The sequence below is a fragment of the Indicator indicator genome, chromosome 13 (genome assembly GCF_027791375.1).
Source record: "Indicator indicator isolate 239-I01 chromosome 13, UM_Iind_1.1, whole genome shotgun sequence".
Taxonomy (NCBI): Eukaryota; Metazoa; Chordata; class Aves; order Piciformes; family Indicatoridae; genus Indicator; species Indicator indicator.
The window spans coordinates 9531987-9551639 of record NC_072022.1 but is presented as its reverse complement, the minus strand read 5'-3'; the positions used below and the strand labels follow the sequence as shown (position 1 = coordinate 9551639).

General features: G+C 53.9%; 1 protein-coding gene across 1 annotated transcript in view; it reads right to left on the bottom strand.

Annotated features, from left to right (window-relative positions):
• Positions 1-19337, bottom strand: part of SCHIP1 (schwannomin interacting protein 1) — a 66670-nt gene extending 47333 nt beyond the window's left edge. Inside the window, exon 1 of the mRNA XM_054386375.1 lies at positions 18786-19337. Within this exon, the coding sequence (XP_054242350.1) occupies positions 18786-19325 (540 nt within the window). The 5' untranslated portion in view covers positions 19326-19337. The remainder of the gene's footprint in view (positions 1-18785) is intronic.
• Positions 19338-19653: the final 316 nt, after the last annotated feature.

The following is a 19653-nucleotide window of genomic DNA, read 5'->3' as shown; positions in this document are numbered from 1 at the left end:
AAGCCCCTGCCAGAGCAGGATCACCTAGAGAAGGCCACACAGGAGCACATCCAAGTAGGTTTCAAATGACTCCAGAGATGGAGACTCTGGGCAACCTGCTTCAGGGCACTGTGACCCTTAAATTACAGAAGTTCCTCCTCATGTTCAGATGGAATTTCTGATGTTCCAGTTTGTGCCCCTTACCCCTTGTCCTGTCACTGGGCACCACTGAACAAAGCCTGGCCCCATCCTCCTGCCACCCACCCTTCAAGTATTGATCAGAACTGATGAGATCCCCCTCAGGCTGCTCTTTTCCAGACTAAAAAGCCCCAATTCTCTCAGTCTTTCCTCATCAGAGCTGCTCCAATCCCCTCAGAATCTTTGTAGCCCTTTGCTCTACCCTTTCCATCAAGTCCCTGCCCTTCTTGAACTGGGGAGCTCAGAACTGGCCCCTGTACTCTGGCTGTGACCTCACCAGGGCAGAGAGGAGGATACAAAAGGCATATTTGATTCTCCATTTCAAGTCAGGGATGTCAAATCCATCATTAGAGCCCTGCACTGCTGGGACAGGCTGAGGTGGCTCCAAGACTTTTGCAAACAAGCCCAGGGATGGTTTTGCAAAGCTTCAGGAATCAGGTATTGGGTTGAAAAAGAGATGGTGGAGGCAACACACAAAGTAACCTCCCCCACCCTTGGCTTTCATGGCACTGCTTGGAGAGCAGAGGTTGGTATTACTCCAAGGAATACTCATCCAGCAGGGCTAGGGAGGTTCTGCTCCCCCTCTGCTCTGCCCTGCTGACACCACAGCTGCAATCCTGTGTCCAGTTTGGGGCTCCCCAGTTGAAGAGAGACAGAGAGCTGCTGGAGAGAGTCCAACAGAGTCCAAAGGATGCTTAGGGGACTTGAGCATCTCCCTGTGAAGAGAGCCTGAGAGCCCTGGGGCTGTTTAGTGTGGAGAGGAGAAGGCTGAGAGGGATCTGATCAATGTCTATCAATAGCTGAGGGGTGGGGGTCAAGGGGAGGGGGCCAGGCTCTTTTGGGTGCTGCACAGTGATAGGACAAGGAACAATGGAGACAAACTGGAACAGAGAAGATTTCAGCTCAACATGAGGAGAAACTTCTTCTTTGGTGTAAGGGTGCCAGAGCCCTGGAACAGGCTGCCCAGGGGGGTTGTGGAGTCTCCTGTGGAGACTTTCCAACCCCACCTGGATGCATTCCTGTGCAGACTCCCCTGGGTGATCCTGCTCTGGCAGTGGGGTTGGACCTGATGATCTCTGGAGGTCCCTTCCAACCTCTCATGTACTCTGCTGCTGTGATCACCACACTGGAAACATCAGTTAGCATGTCCAAGGCATGGAGATGCTTCTGGTGGCTTTCACTGTGGGAAGTTTCTTTGAGCAAAAGCTGTTACTTCTGTGCCAGACATGTACTGTGTTCCATGTTTACTGCTTTCCCTTCAAACACAGAACTTTTCCAGGCAAAAAAAAAAAAAAAAAAAAGAAAGATGAAAGTGTTTAATAAAGCTGCAATTGCTACATGAAACGAGCTGGGATGAAATGCTGTCCCTTGGGGATCAAAGGACATCTGCAGGCTGGGATCCAGCCCTCAAACTACTCTTCCAGTTTTGTTTGGCCCAGTGCAGAACCTGAGAAGCAGAGTAATTAGCAGCCATGCCTTAAGCAGTGTGTGGTCACAGACTCACGGAAGGCTTTGGGTGGGAAGGGACCTTTCAAGGCCACCCAGCCCAACCCCCCCTGCAGTCACCAGGGACAGCCCCAACTACAGCAGGATGCTCACAGCACCAAACAACCTCACCTGGGATAGTTCCAGGCATGAGGCATCTCCCACCTCTCTGGGCTACCTGGGACAGGCTCTCACCACACTCAGGGTGAAAAAAAAATTCTTTTCCTTCTCTCCAGCCTCTTTTAGTTTCAAACCATCACCCCTTGTCCCTGCTCAAAAGTCTGTCCCCAGCTTTTTTGATTGGCCCCTTTTAAGTCCTGAAAAAGCCACCAGAAGGTCTCCTTGAAGACTCCTTCCCTCCCCCAGCTGAGTTCTCCAGGCTATATTCCACAGTCAAGCTCCTGCCTCCTTAGCATGCAGCTTCCTAAAAGCTCAGCCCTGCCTGGCAGGTGAAGACCTTGGAAGAGTTTTTTAGATGCTGCAGAAGCTCTCCAGCAGCTATAATTAGCAGCAGCAATTTAAATGGCATTAACCTTCAGCTAATTGCAGCTCCAAATTACTTCATGAGTAAGGAAGTGTACAGGTAACGAGGTAGGAGGGACTGCAAGATGGGAATCTGGAGTGCAGCTCCTGGGGGATACCAGAGCCTTCTGCTTTGCATCTGACCAAGCTGTGCAAGGAGTTGGATACAGGAACAGCCCAGGACCACCACTGCAAACCTCATCTTAGGTTTGGAAAATGTGGGAAACCCTCATCCACACATCTTATGGACAGCCTGGGAAGCAGGTACAGCTCATCCAGCATCTGAGGAGGGAAAAGGCCTGGAAGAGCTCCTGAGACAACATTTTTGTGCAATGGAATGTTAATAAGGTATGGAAATTTTAGGCATTTTGGGCAGCTGAGGATGTACCTTAACTGAATTCCAGAGGAAGAGGAGGACAAGGCTGTAGGCAGGGCTGGTCTGTAGGCACATGCCCTGATTTTCACCCACTTTGCCCTTCCTGGAACAGGCAACTGCAGAAAGGTCCTGCAGATCCCAGGCTCACAGGATGTTAGGGGTTGAAAGGGACCTCCAAAGATCATCAAGTCCAACCCCCCTGCCAGAGCAGGACCAGAGAATCCAGCACTGGGCACACAAGAACACATCCAGACAGGGCTGCAAAGGCTCCAGAGAAGGAGACTCCACAACCTCTCTGGGCAGCCTGTGCCAGGGCTCTGGGACCCTCCCAGTCAAGAAGTTCCTCCTCATGGTGAGGTGGAACCTCCTGTGCTGCAGTTTCCATTGGCCCTTTTCCTATCCCAGGGCACAACTGAGCAGAGCCTGTCCCTGTCCCTGTCCCCTCCCTCCTGACCCCCAGCCCTCAGCTATTGATAGACATTTATCACACCCCCTCTCAGTCTTCTCTTCTCCAGACTAAAAAGCCCCAGGGCTCTCAGCCTCTCCTCACAGGGCAGTGCTCCAGTCCCTTCATGTCTTTTACAAGGCTGCAGGATGTGTCCCTGCTGCTCCCAAGAGCTCCCAGGTCAGCCTAAAGATGAAGAAGCTTGAGTGGCTTCCTCCTCAGAAAAGGACTCTTTCATCTTGGCAAGGCACAGCTAGAAGCTGTCTTCAGGATTTCTAACCTGAGAAATAATAGATGAGGGAGCAGGAGGTGAAGGAAACAGCCAGGATCTTGTGCCAGGATCTCCACTGAGCTATTGGGAATTCTGCAGGAATGCAAACGATGCAGCAATTAGAATAATGCAAATTAATGAGGGTACAGTGGCTGAAACCCCACCAGGCTGTGCTGCCATTCAGCCAGACCTGGGCAGGCTGCAGGGCTGGGGGATAGGAACCTCATGAAGTTCAACAACAGTAAGTGTGGGGTCCTGCACCTGGGGAGGAAGAACCTCCTGCAGCAGGACAGGTGAGGGGGGACCTGCTGCAGAGCAACACAGAGAAGGACCTGGAATGAGCTGCCCATGAGCCAGCAACGTGCCTTGGGGGCCAAGAAAGCAAATGATGCCCTGGGGTGCATGGAGTGTGGCCAGAAGGTCAGGGGAGGTTCTTCTCCTCTACACTGCCCTAGTGAAGCCAAAGCTGGAGTCCTGGGTCCTGTTCTGGGCTCCCCAGTTCCAGATAGACAGAGAACTGCTGGAGAGAATCCAGGGGAAGCTGCAAAGCTGCTGAGGGGCCTGGAGCAGCTCTGTGAGGAGCAAAGGCTGAGAGCCCTGGGGCTGAGAGCCTGCAGAAGAGCAGCCCCAGAGGGGAGCTGAGCAATGCTCAGCAAGAGACAAAGGAGCTGTGGGGGGCAAGAGGCTGGGGCCAGACTCTGCTCAGTGGTGCCCAGGGACAGCACAAGGGGCAGTGAGCACAAAGTGGACCCCAGGAGGTTGCATCTGAAGAGGAGGAGAAAGTTGTTTGGTGTGAGGGTGCTGGAGGCCTGGAGCAGGCTGCCCAGAGAGGTTGTGGAGTCTCCTTGTGTGGAGAGCTTCCAACCCCCCCTGGGCATTGTGCTGCTGGGCAAGCTGCTGTGGGTGCCCTGCTTTAGCAGGGGGTTGGATTGGGTGAGCTCCAGAGGTCCCTTCCAACCCCAACCACGCTGGGAAATGCACCGAATAGAGAAAAAAAATGACTCAGAGGTGAATCTTTTTTATCAAAACTTGTAAGAGCAGCTTATCATCAACCTCCTGTCAGGCAAAGGAGACCTAGATGAGGTTGTCCACTCACAACCTAGGTACAAAACTCTGTTATTTCCCCAAGTCCCTCTTCAATAAATTCAATACAGGCATTACATTAAATAAAAAGTTTAGATTAACTTTAAGTTTACATTAAATTTTTAATACCTCACTAAAAGCCTTTCACATTCCCTGTGGATCACCCAACAGCAGCAGCTTTGGGATGCATAAAGAATTAAGCACTTTAATATAGTTCTCTCTTTTTTTTTTTTTTTTTTTTTTTTCAGCCTTGCCATCTTACCAGCCTGGAGCTGTTCAAGAAAGATGTGGACAAGGCACCTGGGGACATGGATTAATGACCATGCTGGGCTTGGGTTGAAGGTTGGACTTGATGCTCTTAAAGGTCTCTTCCAACTAAAACAATTCCATAATTCTATGATTGCAAATCCCAGCCAAACAGTTCCTCTCCTCTTCTCTCCTCTTCTCTCCTCTCCCCTCCCCTTCCTTTCCTTTTCTCTTTATTTTCCTTTCCCCTTTCCTCTCCCCTCCTCTCTTCTTCTCCCAGTCCTCTCCCCTTTCCTCTCCTTTCCTGCCCAACCCCTCTGAACTCCAGATACTTCCTCCAGCCCAGCCCAAAACAGTGGTGTTGGACTGGATGATCTCCAGAGGTCCCTTCTAGCCCCCACCATGCTGGGAGTCTGTGAAAAGAGATCTATAGATCACTGAGCAGGAAACCCAGACTGAGGTTATAAAGATAGAATCATAGAATTGTTAGGGTTGGAAGGGACCTCAAGGCTCAGCCAGTTCCAACTCCCCTGCCATGGGCAGGGACACCTCACACTACAGCAGGTTGCTCACAGCCACATCCAGCCTGGCTGCAAAAACCTCCAGGCATGAGGCTTCCACCACCTCCCTGGGCAACCTCTGCCAGTCTCTCACCACTCTCATGGGGAAGAATTTCTTCCTAACATCCAATCTCAATCTCCCCACTTCTAGTTTTGCTCCATTCCCCCCAGTCCTATCACTCCCTCACACCCTCCAAAGTCCCTCCCCAGCTTTCTTGGAGCCCCCTTCAGATCCTGGAAGGCCACAAGAAGGTCTCCTGGGAGCCTTCTCTTCTCCAGACTGCACAACCCCAACTCTCTCAGGCTGTCTCCAGAGCAGAGCAGCTCCAGCCCTCTGCTCATCCTCATGACCCTTCTCTGGACACCTTCCAGCACCTCCAGATCCTTCCTGGAACAGAGGCTCCAGAACTGGACACAGAGCTCCAGGTGTGGTCTCACAGAGTGGAGCAGAGGGGGAGAATCCCCTCCCTGGCCCTGCTGGCCACACTTCTCCTGCTGCAGCCCAGGCTCTGCTTGGCTCTCTGGGCTGCAAGTGCTCACTGCTGGCTTCTGCTGAGCTTCTCATCCCCCAGCACCCCCAAGTCCCTCTCCTCAGGGCTGCTCTCCAGCCAGTCCCTGCCCAGCCTATATCAGTGCCTGAGATTGCCCTGACCCAGCTGCAGGACCTTGCACTTGGTCTTGTTGAACCTCCTGAGGTTGGCTTGTGCTCACCTCTCCAGCCTGTCCAGGTCCCTCTGGATGGATCCCTTCCCTCCAGCTGTCTGCTGCACCACACAGCTTGGTGTGGTTGATGAACTTGCTGAGGGTGCACTCTACCACTGTGGTGACACAAATGGCTGCAGGGAAAGACAAAGTGTCCCAGAATGGCACCAGCACTTGAAGAAGCTGGAAAGTCTCCAGGAGCAGAGCGATTATGTGGCACCTCACGTCTTAAGGCAACTACTGCAGATAATTGCAAGAGGGAAACTCATTTTCCACCAGAGCCATCAGCTCTCTGCTCAGAGAAGCAAGATTGATTTCAGATCCAGGGTGCTGCATGAGGGCTGGAAGAAATATTTTCAGAGCTTTTTGGTTGGAGCTAAGGAAGCTTCTCATGGAAAAGTGGAATTATTCCATAGATTCACAGAATGGGCCAGGCTGGAAGGGACTTCCAAAGCTCATCCAGTCCAACCCCCTGCACTCAGCAGGGACATCCCCAACTAGATCAGGTTGCCCACAGCCCTCTTCAGCCTCACCTTTAATATCTCCAGGGATGGAGCCTCAACCACCTCCCTGGGCAACCTGTTCCAGTGTTTCACCACCCTCCTGGTGCAGAACTTGTTCCTCACATCCAATCTCAATCTGCTCTGCTCTAGTCTGAAGCCATTGTCCCTGGTCCTGTCCCTGCAGGCCTTTGTAAATAGACCCTCCCCATCCTTCTTGTAGCCTCCTTCAGGTCCTGGCAGGCTGCTATTAGGTCTCCCTGGAGCCTTCTCTTCTCCAGGATGAACAAGTTTTCTCAGCCTGTCCTTGTAGCAGAGCTGCTCCAACCCCCTGAGCACACAAGACCCCCATGAAGACTCCATGCTATGGGTAGAGTGGTTGGAAACTGCTCCTTGGAAAAGGTCCTGAGCATGCTGGCTGACAGTGGACGAAGATGAGGCAGAGTGTGCCCAGGTGGCCAAGAAGGCCACCAGCATCCTGGCTTGGATCAGCAATGGTGTGGCCAGCAGGAGCAGGGCAGGGATCGTCCCCCTGGACTCGGTACTGGGGAGGCTGCACCTGGAATCCTGGGGTCAGTTTTGGGCTCCTCACTCCAAGAAGGACATTGAGCGCTGGAGCAGGTCCAGAGAAGGGCAATGAAGCTGGGGGAGGGTCTGGAGAAGAGGGCTGGGGAGGGGCAGCTGAGGGAGCTGGGGGTGTTCAGCCTGGAGAAGAGGAGGCTGAGGGGAGACCTTCTGGCTCTCTGTAGCTCCCTGAGCAGAGGCTGGAGCCAGGTGGGGATTGGTCTCTTCTCCTAGAGAACAAGGATCAGGATAAGAGAAAGTGGCCTGAAACTATGCCAGGGGAGGTTTAGGTTGGAGATGAGGAACAATTTCTTCCCCCAAAGGGTTGTCAAGGCCTGGCCCAGGCTGCCCAGGGCAGTGGTGGAGTCCCCATCCCTGGAGGGCTTTCAGAGCTGTGTAGCTGTGGTGCTGAGGGTTTGGTGGTGAGCTGGCAGGGCTGGGTTCATGCTTGGACTGGATGACCTTAAAGGTCTGTTCCAGCCAGAAGAGCTCTGTGATTCTACAAATGCAGGGTGAAAAGCCAGGGTGTCTGCCTCATGCAAAGGGCAGAGACTTCTCCAAGACAGACCCAGCATGACCTCTGCCTGCCCACCCCCTGCATGGGGGCTGCTGCTGGCTGCCCTGAGCTTACCAAACCCTCACTTCACTCCAGCTGCTCCAGCAATCCCTGCCTGCTTACACTTCACCCCTGCTGCTTTCTGCTTGCCACATTTATTTTATTACCTTTCCCAAATGCTTGCAAAAGCTTGAGGAAGTTTGAGTCATGCTCCTGAAGAGCTTTGTCAGCAACAGCTTTTTGCTGCTGGGCTGGAGCTAGTCTGGCTTCCCAGTGCTCCCCAGCAGATCTGCAGAGTGGTTTGAGTGGCAGTTTTCCCTTCAGATGCCTTTTAAATACCTCCTGCCTGTCACTTCTCTCTCTCTCCACACAGACCATTATTTCCCACAGTGTTACAGATCCCCCCAGCCCACTCCCCTCCCCCACCTCCACAGGAGCTGCTGTCCTTCAGCAGCCCAAATAACAGGTTGGACACAGCACAGGGTGATTCCATGGATGAAATCCCACTGCCCTCCCATTTATCACCCCCAATCCCCACCAAACAGATGCACAAGCACATCATTATTGCCCTGGCACAGAACTGCTCCTGCTGCCCACCGTGATGTCAGCCCCACAGGCTCAGGCAGGTTGAATCTTCATAGACTCACAGAATGGTCTGGGTTGGAAGGGACCTCCAAAGCTCATCCAGTCCAACCTCCCTGCACTCAGCAGGGACATCCCCAACTGGATCAGGTTGCCCAGAGCCCTGTCCAGCCTCACCTTCAATATCTTCAGGGATGGAGCCTCAACCACCTCCCTGGGCAACCTGTTCCAGTGTTCTACAACCCTCATAGTGAAGGACTTGTTCCTCACATCCAATCTCAATCTGCTCTGCTCTAGTTTGAAGCCATTGCCTCTGGTCCTGTCCCTGCAGGCCTTTGTAAATAGACCCTGGTCATTTACCCAGGTCCTGGCAGGCTGCTATTAGGTCTCTCTGGAGCCTCTCCTCTCCATGCTGAACACCCCCAGCTCCCTCAGCCTGGCCTCAGAGCAGAGCTGCTCCAACCCCCTGAGCATTTTCCTGGCCTCCTCTGGACCCTCTCCATCAGCTCCATGTCCTTCCTGTACTGAGGGCTCCAGCCCTGCACACAGCACTGCAGGTGAGGTCTCAGCAGAGCAGAGCAAAGTGGTTGAGGTGGGATCTGAAAGACTTAGTGAAGGTGGAGCTGGGGAGAGCTATGAGGCTCCACACAGCACAATTCCTTCACTGCAGGATTACACCAACAAAAGGAGGCTCTGAGAGGATGAAGAGGCTCGCTTGCAGGAAAGCTCCCTTTGGAAATCCTCAGAATTTGCTACTGGTGAAGCCCAACACCAAAAGGACTCTTTGAAAAGACATTTGTTGGTATTGTACTGAACCACAGAATGGTTTGAGTTGGAAGGGACCTCACAGATCATCCAGTTCCATGGGCAGGGACACCTCCCACCAGCCCAGCCTGCTCAAGGCCTCTTCCAACCTGGCCTTGAACACTTCCAGGGAGGAGGCATCCACAGCCTCCCTGAGCAACCTGTGCCAGTGTCTCACCACACTCACTGGGAAGAACTTCTTCCCAATCTCCAGTCTCAGTCTCCCCTCTCCCAGCTCAAAGCCATTCTCCCTCATCCTGTCTCTCCCAGCCCTTGTCAAAAGTCCCTCCCCAGCTCTCCTGCCTCCCCTTCAGGTACTGGAAGGCTGTTCTAAGGTCTCCCTGGAGCCTTCTCTTCTCCAGGCTGAACAGCCCCAACTTCCCCAGCCTGTCCCCATAGGGGAGGCTCTCCAGCCCTCTGACCATCTTCCAGGGCCTCCTCTGGAACCTCTCCTGCAGTTTCCATCTCCCACAGGAACCAGTCACTCACCAGACCACTGGGAAGCAGAAGCAGCTGGCTGGAGTCCATCACCCAGGGGAATTCACTCAGCTAAAGGAGCATCATTCATCAAGGAAGAATCTCTGTGCTGTCACCTCACCTATTTAGCACTTTCCTTAATGAAAGGCTCTGCAGCAGCCATGAAGATAAAGGTTTGGGGTTGTATGGGGGTTTGTTTTGTTGTTTGGTTGTGGGTTGGTTTTTTTTGTTGCTCAGGATTATTAATCACAGGCATTCTGCCTGGCCCAGTTTCCCAAGCAGCAAACATACATCTTCCCAATCTGGGTAATTACCAAGGTTCCTCAAGCAACAAGCATTTTCCAGTACCTAAGAGATGTTCTGCCAGCTTAATGACATTGCACCCTTTGGCAGAATCATTAATATCTCCCCAGCCTCATCTCACCTCTGAGCTGGGTGGGAAATTGGCCAAAGGAAAGGGCTCTGTTCATTCCTCCACAGCAGAACATGAAGGTGATCAGAGGGCTGGAGTACATCTCTCCTGAAGCCAGGCTGAAAGACTTGGGGTTGTTCAGCCTGGAGAAGAGAAGGCTCCAGGGAGACCTTAGAGCAGCATTGCAATATCTGAAGGGCACCTCCAGGCAGGCTGGGGAGGGACTGTTCAGAAGGGGCTGTGGGGATAGGACAATGGTTTGGAACTGGAGCAGGGCAGAGTTAGGTTGGACATCAGGAGAAGTTCTGCACAGTGAGGGTGGGGAGACACTGGAACAGGCTGCCCAGGGAGATGGCTGAGGCCTCATCCCTTTGGACACTGAAGATCAGACTTGCTGTGTCCCTGGCAGCCTGCTCTACTTGGAGGTGTCCCTGCTGCCTGCAGGAGGGTTGGACAAGATGACCTTGGAGGGTCCCTTCCAACCCAATGTATTCTGTGACTCTCTGCACTGCAGTGATGCATAACCCCCCTGCACTCCATCCCACCCCCAGGGACAATGGCACAAAGCAAACCCAAACCCCTCCTGGGATGGAAAGGACAGAGGAGTTTCCACAGCTCAAAGGTTTGGTTTCCACATCAGCTAAGTCTGACAACAAATAAACTGCCCTGAAGAACCTCTGTCATCATGACCTGGACTCAGCCTTTGACTTAAAGCTGAGAGCCCTGGAGCTGTTTAGCCTGGAGAAGAGCAGACTGAGAGGGGATCTCATCAATGTTTACAAGCATCTGAAGGGTTGGGGGCGGGGGGGCAAACAGAAGGGGCCTGGTTCTCTTCATTGGTGTCCTGTGATAGGACAAGGAGCAATGGACACAGCCTGGAACACAGGAAGCTCCACCTCAACTTGTTAGGAAGAAATTCTTCCCCATGAGGGTGGTGAGAGACTGGCACAGGTTGCCCAGGGAGGTGGTGGAAGCCTCATCCCTGGAGGTTTTTGCAGCCAGGCTGGATGTGGCTGTGAGCAACCTGCTGTAGTGTGAGGTGTCCCTGCCCATGGCAGGGGGGGTGGGACTGGCTGAGCCTTGAGGTCCCTTCCAGCCCTGACTATTCTAGGATTCTATGTCAAGTGGAGGAGGCCAGACTCTTTTGGGTGGTTCACAGTGATAAGACAAGGACCAACAGGGACAAGCTTACACAGAGAAGATTTCAGCTCAACATGAGGAGAAACTTCTTTACTGTGAGGGTGACAGAGCCCTGGAGCAGGCTGCCCAGGGGGTGTGGAGTCTCCTTCTCTGGAGACTTTCAAGATCCATCAGGACTTGTTCCTGTGGGGCCTGCTCTAGCAGAGGGGGGTTGGACTCAATGATCTTTGGAGGTCCTTTCCAACCCCCACCATTCTGTATCTCTCCAGCTGCCCAGTGGAGTGTTAAATGGTCAAATTGAAGAGGCACAAGAGCTGCCAGGTGGACAGAAAAGGTCTTGCTGGGCCCTCTATGCTGTGGGACTGCCAGAAATGCAATTTCCTGCAAGCCAGAAGTCTAATTTTGAGCATCAAGTGTGTCAGAAGTTAATGCTCTGATAGTTCTTGTCTGGGGAAAATTGCTGCCAGGCATTAAACTCTCCCTGCCCTCTCCCAGCGCTCGCAGCCAAGACAACATTGTCTAGAGGGAGGTGAAGAACCCAACACTTCCAGCAGGCACCATCAAGTGAGGAGGACTTATTTGAAGTGAGAACAAACTCACTGCCAACCTTCAAGCAACCAGGTGCTCCCTAAATGCTCAGGATGACACACCAAGGGAGACCAAAGATTGGCAATGAGCAGCACCAAAGCTGGGGGGTTGATCCCAGTCCCTGTTCCCAGCAGCCCTGCTACACTCACAGGAGGTTAGGGGTTGGAAGGGATCTCTGGAGAGCTTGCAGTCCAACCTCCCTGCCAGAGCAGGACCATAGAATCCAGCACAGGGCCCACAGGAACACATCCAGACAGGGCTGCAAAGGCTCCAGAGAAGGAGACTCCACAACCTCTCTGGGCAGCCTGTGCCAGGGCTCTGGGACCCTCCCAGTGAAGAAGTTCCTCCTCCTGTGCTGGAGTTTCTATGCATTGCCTCTTGTCCTATCCCAGGGTGCAAGGGAGCAGAGCCTGTCCCTTCCCTCTTGACTATCAGCCCTCAGATATTTATAAACATTTATTAAATCCCCTCTCAGTCTTCTCCTCCCCCCACATTCCCAGGGCTCTCAGCCTCTCCTCACAGGCCAGTGCTCCAGTCCCTTCAGCATCCTTGCAGCTCTCCCTTGGACTCTCTCACTCACACTCTTGTAGGGCTTTCTCAAGCTCCTGTTAGGCACAGAACCATCATTGATGGACCCATTCTTCTTCCCAGCTGGGTCAACACATTGGGTCAACACATTTCTCCTTCCGTGATGTCTGCTCTTTCCCACCTTCCTCTTCCACACTCCTCTACTGCTCCATCAAAAGCAGGCCCCTGCCTGTGGACAACTAGGAAATGATTTAAAAGATCCACCCCACACTGTAACCGAATACTGGATTTAAAACTTCAGCAGCCATGGTATGAGGCAGCAGTAAAGTCACAAGCAGAAGAAACATGGTCCATGACAACTCCCATCCTTTGGCATCTCCTGTCAGCCACCAAATCCTTGGGCAAAAGTTAAATCCTTTTCACATGCAGAACTGAACCTTTCCAAACCCATGCATCATGAATTTAGGTGCCACTAGCAGCCACAGCTCCTCTTCACCAAGTCTCAGGGTCCACCCAAAGTGGTCCACAGACCTCCATGGGCAGCCAACCACTGATGAAACACAGCTCTGAGCACACCAGGAGCACTGTGCCCACCTCCAGTAACTCAAAATTGACTCAAGGACCAAATAAGTTAGAAAGAAACAAATTCAAATTCCTAACACACTGTAAATCCCAGGATCCCAGCATGGTGGGGCTGGAAGGAACCTCTGGAGCTCACCCAGGCCAACCCCCTGCTAAAGCAGGGCACCCACAGCAGCTTGCCCAGCAGCACAATGCCCAGGGGGGGTTGGAAGCTCTCCACACAAGGAGACTCCACAACCTCTCTGGGCAGCCTGCTCCAGCCCTCCAGCACCCTCACAACAAACAACTTTCTCCTCCTGCTCAAGTGGAACCTCCTGGGTTCCACTTTGTGCTCACTGCCCCTTGGCCTGTCCCTGGGCACCACTGAGCAGAGTCTGGCCCCAGCCTCTTGCCCCCCACAGCTCCTTTAGCTCTTGCTGAGCATTGCTCAGCTCCCCTCTGGGGCTGCTCTTCTGCAGGCTCTCAGCCCCAGGGCTCTCAGCCTTTGCTCCTCACAGAGCTGCTCCAGGCCCCTCAGCAGCTCTGCAGCCTCCCCTGGACTCTCTCCAGAAATTCCCTGTCTCCCTGGAATGGGGAGCCCATATCTGGACACAATACTCCAGCTGTGACCTTGCTAGGGTAGAGCAGATGGGGAGAAGAACCTCCCTTGACCTCCTAGCACAAGTCTTAAGCCTAAGGCTAAGTTCTGTGCCTGGGCAGTCAATGCTTCTGTCACAGGAACCTGCTAACAGGCACCTATCCTTCTTGACAGCACAGGTAGCAATATGGCTGAGCATGTGCCCAGGTGGCCAAGAAGGCCAATGGCATCCTGGCCTGGGTCAGCAATAGTGTGACCAGCAGGAGCAGGGAAGTCATCCTGCCCTGTGCTCAGCACTGGTTAGACCACACCTTGAGTGCTGTGTCCAGTTCTGGGCTCCTCAGTTCAAGAAAGATGTTGAGATGCTGGAATGTGTCCAGAGAAGGGCAGCAAGGCTGGGGAGGGGTCTGGAGCACAGCCCTGTGAGGAGAGGCTGAGGAAGCTGGGGGTGTTTAGCCTGGAGAAGAGGAGGCTCAGGGCAGACCTCATTGCTGTCTACAACTACCTGAAGGGAGGTTGTAGCCAGGTGGGGGTTGGGCTCTTCTCCCAGGCACCAGTGACAGAAGCAGAGGACACAGTCTCAAGCTGTGCCAGGGGAGGTTTAGGCTGATGTGAGGAAGAAATTCTTCCCAGAAAGAGAGATTGGCCACTGGGATGTGCTGCCTGAGGAGGTGGTGGAGTCACCATCCCTGGAAGTGTTTAAAAGAAGACTGGGTGAGGCCCTTGGTGCCATGGTTGAGTTGATTGGATGGTGCTGGGTGATAGGTTGCACTGGATGATCTCAAAGGTCTTTCCCAACCTGGTACATTCTGTGATTTTAGTGATGCTAAGGGAAAACACAGCCTCCAGCACAGCCTCCCCCATACAGGACACTTCTGCAGAAGTCCTGGAGGCTGCAGGGATGAGCTTTTTATCCCCAGTGCCTGCAGTGAGCCTCCTCTGTGGCCAGCAGGATTCATTCAGCAGTGCCATCCATCTGCAGACCGTCGCAGGCACTCAAGTCTCCTGGTGGCTCGGCTGAGCCTCTTCCTCTCCTCCAAGTGGTTCTTTTTTTTAATTGAGTAGGGAATTTGCAGATATTCTTTTCAGCAAATACATCCTATTGATTGTAATTACCATCCTCAGAGAGGCAAGGGAAAAGAATATTAAAGCCATTAAGGATGCTCTGGATTTTATTAGAGTCATTAGCGGGACAGCCAGCGGAGTGGTGTCGCTTCCCAAGCACCTTCAGCAGCTCCTAAGCTCCATAAATCATCTCCTGGCACATTTGTTACAGCTCCGGGCACAGCCAGGAGTTGAGAAAAACGAGGGGAAAAAAATCAATGGGAGAGGAAGGCTTCCTGCAGCTGGGTGATGAGATTAAGAAGGCGCTTGGACAGCAGAAGGTTCTAACTGCCTTCAGGAAAGGTGAAGTTTCTCCTCTTGGGTAGGTGTCCAGCAAGCTCAAGAGCCACCTAACCCAACTCAGACAGCTTGTGCATGGCAGGGTGGGATTGGAAGCAGCTCATCTACCCAACTGCAGCTCTAGAAGCAGTTACTTCACCCTCATTTGGAGAACACCAGGTTGGACAAGGCCTTGAGCAACGTGGGCTAGTGAATGGCATCCCTGCTGATGCCAAGGAGGTTGGAACTAGATGATCCTCAAGGTCCATTCCAACCCCACCCAATCTATCAACCTATGAAACATCCTCCATTTCTAGACTTCTTCTTCCCATGGGCACCTGACCCGTGTGAGTCCTCTCAAAGCCACCAGACAAATGTGGCTGTATGGAACTGGGTAGCATGACAGCAAGTCCCCATCTTGAGGGTAACTTGCCCATGAACAGACCCAGCACCCAGCACCACCCAACCCCAGCATTCTGCAGGTCTCTCACCAGCATCATTTAAAACATTATTTAATGGGGCTGCTGATGCCAAGCAGAAAGTCTCCAGCCACTTCCTCAATCACAGAGTGTTAGGGGCTGGGAGGGACCTCAAAAACTCATCCAGTCCAACCCCCTGCCAGAGCAGGAGCACCTAGAGCAGGTCACACAGGAACACAGCCAGGTGGAGTTTGAATATCTACAGAGAGGGAGACTCCACAACCCCCCTGGGCAGCCTGTTCCAGGGCTCTGTCACCCTCACAGGGAAATAATTCTTCCTCCTGTTTCCATGGCACTTCCTATGGCTCAGCTTCCACCACTGCCCCTGGAGCTGGCATTGGACATCACCCAGCAGAGCCTGGCTCCAGCCTCTGGGCACTCCCCCTGCACATCTTCAGCACCAGCAATGAGGTCACCTCTCAGGCTCCTCCTCTCCAAGCTACAGAGCCCTCAGCTCCCTCAGGCTCTCCTCATGAGGAAGATGTTCCACTGCCTGCAGCATCTTTGTGCCTCTGTGCTGGACTCTCCCAAGCAGTTCCCTGAGGTCCTTCCTGAACTGAGGGGCCCAGAACTGGACACAATATTCCAGATGCAGCCTCACCAGGGCAGAGCAGAGGGGCAGAAGAACCTCCCTTGACCTACTGACCACAACCCTTCTCATCCACCCCAGGATGCCCTTGGCCTCCTTAGTCACCAGAGCACATTGCTGCCTCATGGTCAGCCTCCCATCCACCAGCACCCCCAGAATGCTTGCGGTAGGAGCTTCTCAACCACCATTATCCTGTCTATGACTCAAGGAACCAGCCTTGGCCCTCACATCTTGTGTCGTGCAACTGCATCTGGAAGCTAAGCAACAGCCCATGGGATTGATATTCATTTTCTCCAAACTTCCCAGCAGCTGGGGCTGGCCCCATCCTCTTGTCCCCTGCCCTTCAGCTCTTGCTGAGCAGTGAGAAGATCCCCTCTCCAGGCTAAAATAAGAATGAATTTTCTCTCTTCCTAACACATTCTGCTTGCGGTTGGAGCAAGGTAGTACATCTCCTCTGTAGTTGCTTCCTGGCTGGTTTCAGTTCATGATTTTCATGTTTACAAACACTTGGGCTTCCAGCAGGGCAAGGCAAGGTTTTGTTGGAAATAGCAAGACATCAAACTGCAGGAAAATGTCAAGGGCAAGAGGAAATTAAAAAAAAAAAAAAAGAAAATAAAAAGGGAAAGGGAAAGTGAAAGGAAAAGGGGAAAAAAAGAAAAAGAAAGAAGAAAAAGGAAAAGGAAAAGGAAAAGGAAAAGGAAAAGGAAAAGGAAAAGGAAAAGGAAAAGGAAAAGGAAAAGGAAAAGGAAAAGGAAAAGGAAAAGGAAAAGGAAAAGGAAAAGGAAAAGGAAAAGGAAAAGGAAAAGGAAAAGGAAAAGGAAAAGGAAAAGGAAAAGGAAAAGGAAAGAAAAAGGAAGATTTTTTCTCTTTGGTCTGGTTTTAGTTGGCCTCGAAGGTACTGAGTTCCTGCAGCTTGTTGGGATGGGTGTTACAGACACATCCTGAACAGTGCAGGAGGGGATGCTGGTACCATGGTGGGCATCACACACCTCATCTGAGCTGGCCTGGAGGTGAAATGTCTCTTCCCAGTGGGGTCTGAGCTGCTACCAACACCCCTTTCCCCTTGCCTCAGGTGGGAAATGGAAAGAGCAGAGCTGGAATACGTCATCCACCTCCTTCCCCTTGGGAAAAGGAGAATCCAAAGGAAAGTAAACCAGGTCCAGGTGTGTCCAGGACCACTGGTTGGGTGGAGGGTTCAGGAAGGAGTCTCTCTGGGGCCACACACATTGCAAAAACTTCTGTCTGTGGAGCAGAAAACTCCAGTTTAAGGGGACTGGAGCTCAGCCCTACCCACTGGAGATGCTCTCAAGGTGCTGAGCAATTTGGTGTTCAAATCTGGGTGTCCACCATAGAATCACAGAATCATAGAATTGTCAGGGTTGGAAGAGACCTCAAGGACCATCCAGTCCCAACCCCCCTGCCATGGGCAGGGACACCTCACACCACAGCAGGTTGCTCACAGCCACATCCAGCCTGGCTGCAAAAACCTCCAGGCATGAGGCTTCCACCACCTCCCTGGGCAACCTCTGCCAGTCTCTCACCACCCTCATGGGGAAGAACTTCTTCCTAACATCCAATCTGAATCTCCCCATTTCGAGTTTTGCTCCATCCCCCCCAGTCCTATCACTCCCTGACACCCTCCAAAGTCCCTCCCCAGCCTTCTTGCAGCCCCCTTCAGATACTGGAAGGCCACAAGGTTTCCTTGGAGTCTTCTCTTCTCCAGACTGAACAGTCCCAACTCTCTCAGTCTGTCCTCATAGGAGAGGTGCTCCAGTCCTCTAACCATGGCTCAAATCAGCTTCATGTACTGCTGAGGCATGCTCAGGTTGCACAGCACAAGCTGCAAACCCCAGATCTCAGCAGGGCAAGTCAGGGCGTGAGGCAGCAGTGAATGCCTTTGAGCTCACAAGAGGGAACGGGAGAATGGAGGAGGAAGAGGAGGAGGAGAATCCTCAGAGGCAAAATTCCTTAGGTGACACCTCACCTGGTTAAGCACATGCCCTGAGGCAATGAGTTTCCAAGCAGCTTGTTTTATCAGATAATGCCTAGAAATAACCTCCCCAACCACAAAACCGACCTTCCCCCCCTCCCCTCACCTCCCCTTCTGCACAAATGACTGTCATTAAGGATGTCACCTGTCAGCTCCTCAGGGTGCTGAGGCTACAGTGTTCAGGCTGTGGAAAAAAAAAAAGCCATCCTGCACAGCAGCTGTCCCACTCCTCTACCAGCTTCTCATGCCCAGCAGCCACCCAGATTTCTCACCAATTAGCTGTCATTCAAAGATTTGAAGGGTGGGGGGGAAATCCCCACCTCCCTGAGGCAGATGACTTCACAGGAAGGAAAAATGGGATGGAATGCCTCAAACCCAGAAATAAATAAATAATCCTAAAGCCATCAAGCATGCCAGTGGGGAGGCTGCAGGGCGTGGGTGGTGAGGCACACATCCCTCAGCCCCGTGTGTCATCACCTCCCAGGGCTCCTGCAGTGGTTTTGGGGAGATTTCGGTGGATTTCCTTTAATTCATACCTAATGGAAGAGGCTCAACCAGCTGTGTGTGCAGTGTTGGTTCATCTAACCATCACCACACCTTCACATCCCAGAAGTTACACATAATTCCCATACCACTCTGGAGACAACATGACCGTGCAATGATTTTTAGGGTTTTCTGTAAAAAACACGTTTTGGGGGCGGGCAGGTTTCAGCTCAGGCCAACACCAGGTTCTTACCATCCTTTATGAATGGACAACACACACCACCAGTCTGCCCCTGCCCCCAGCCAGCAGAGAAGCTTCTCCAAGAGAAAACCACCTCCGAAGACAACCCAGCAGTGAAGGAGCCACACCGCTCCCACCGGGCACTGGCGCCAGCTGCTGCCCCATCCCCGGGCTGCAAAGATGCTCCGGCAAAGTTCGCTCCTCCGGTCTCTCGCTTCCCCGGACGCACCGCAGCACAGGACTGGGGGACACCGATCCCCACCCCTTCCGTCACCCGTTGCCGGTCCCGGTATGGAAGGGCATCCCCCAGCAGCCCGGTGCGTCCCGCTCCGCCGAGTCCGGTTCCCCCGGCGGAACCCTTCACGGCCATAACCGGCCTGGGAGTCACCACCCTGGTGCTCGCCGCACCCTCCCGGTCCGCCAGCCTTGCCAGTACGACTCACCGAGGCGGGGTTGCTCCGTTGTCTTCGCTCCTGCTCCCGGCACTGCAAACCAGCCAAGTGCCTTTCCAAGGCCGCCCAGTCCATAGCCGGTGGCTGCGGTTCGCGCGGGGGTTGAGCTCCGCCGCCGCTCCTCCGCGCCCGCCGCCCGCCCGGTCCCGCCGTTCCCCCGCGCCGCCGCTCCTGCGGGGGCAGCGGCGGCGGGCGCTGGTGCGGCCGCGGGCGGGAGGCGGCGGCGGCGGTGGTGGTGGTGTTGGGGCGGCGGCGGGGAGAGGCGGCGGAGGGGGAACCGCGGCAGCGGGCATCGCCGCCGGGGCAGCGAGGAGGCTGCCGGAGCTCCGGTGGGGAGGGCAGGTAACCCCCGTCCTCCTCCTCCTCTTCTTCTTCTTCCTCCTCCTCTTCTTCCTCCTCCGAGTCCTCCAGCGCCGCCAGGTCCAGGCTGCTGGGGGACGGCGAGGACTTGCCCTCCGAGCACGGCGTGGCTTTGCTGGAGTTGGACTCCGAGCTGGAGCGGCTGCTGCCGGCGTCGCTCCCTAAATCCATCCCATCCTCCCGGGAGTCCTGCCGGGGAGAGAGAAGCGAAAAAACCACCTCGTCAGACAAACCGGCACCGGCTCCTAAACCCCACTGAGAACCGGCCGTGCCCGGGGCGGGCCGCCCGCCTTTGCCGGGGGCCGCCCCCGCACACCGGAGCCGCCGCTAGCACCGTGGGGCGGCCCCGGGCGGGAGGCGGCGGCGGCGGCCCCGGTCCCGCTCTCGGAGCGCCCTCCGCGGGCGGAGCGGGGAGGAACGGGGCGGGGGACGGGGCGGTGCTGCCCGCGGCAGCCTCGGGGGGAGCGTGGACGGGGCCGGGTCCTGGAGAATCGCTGCC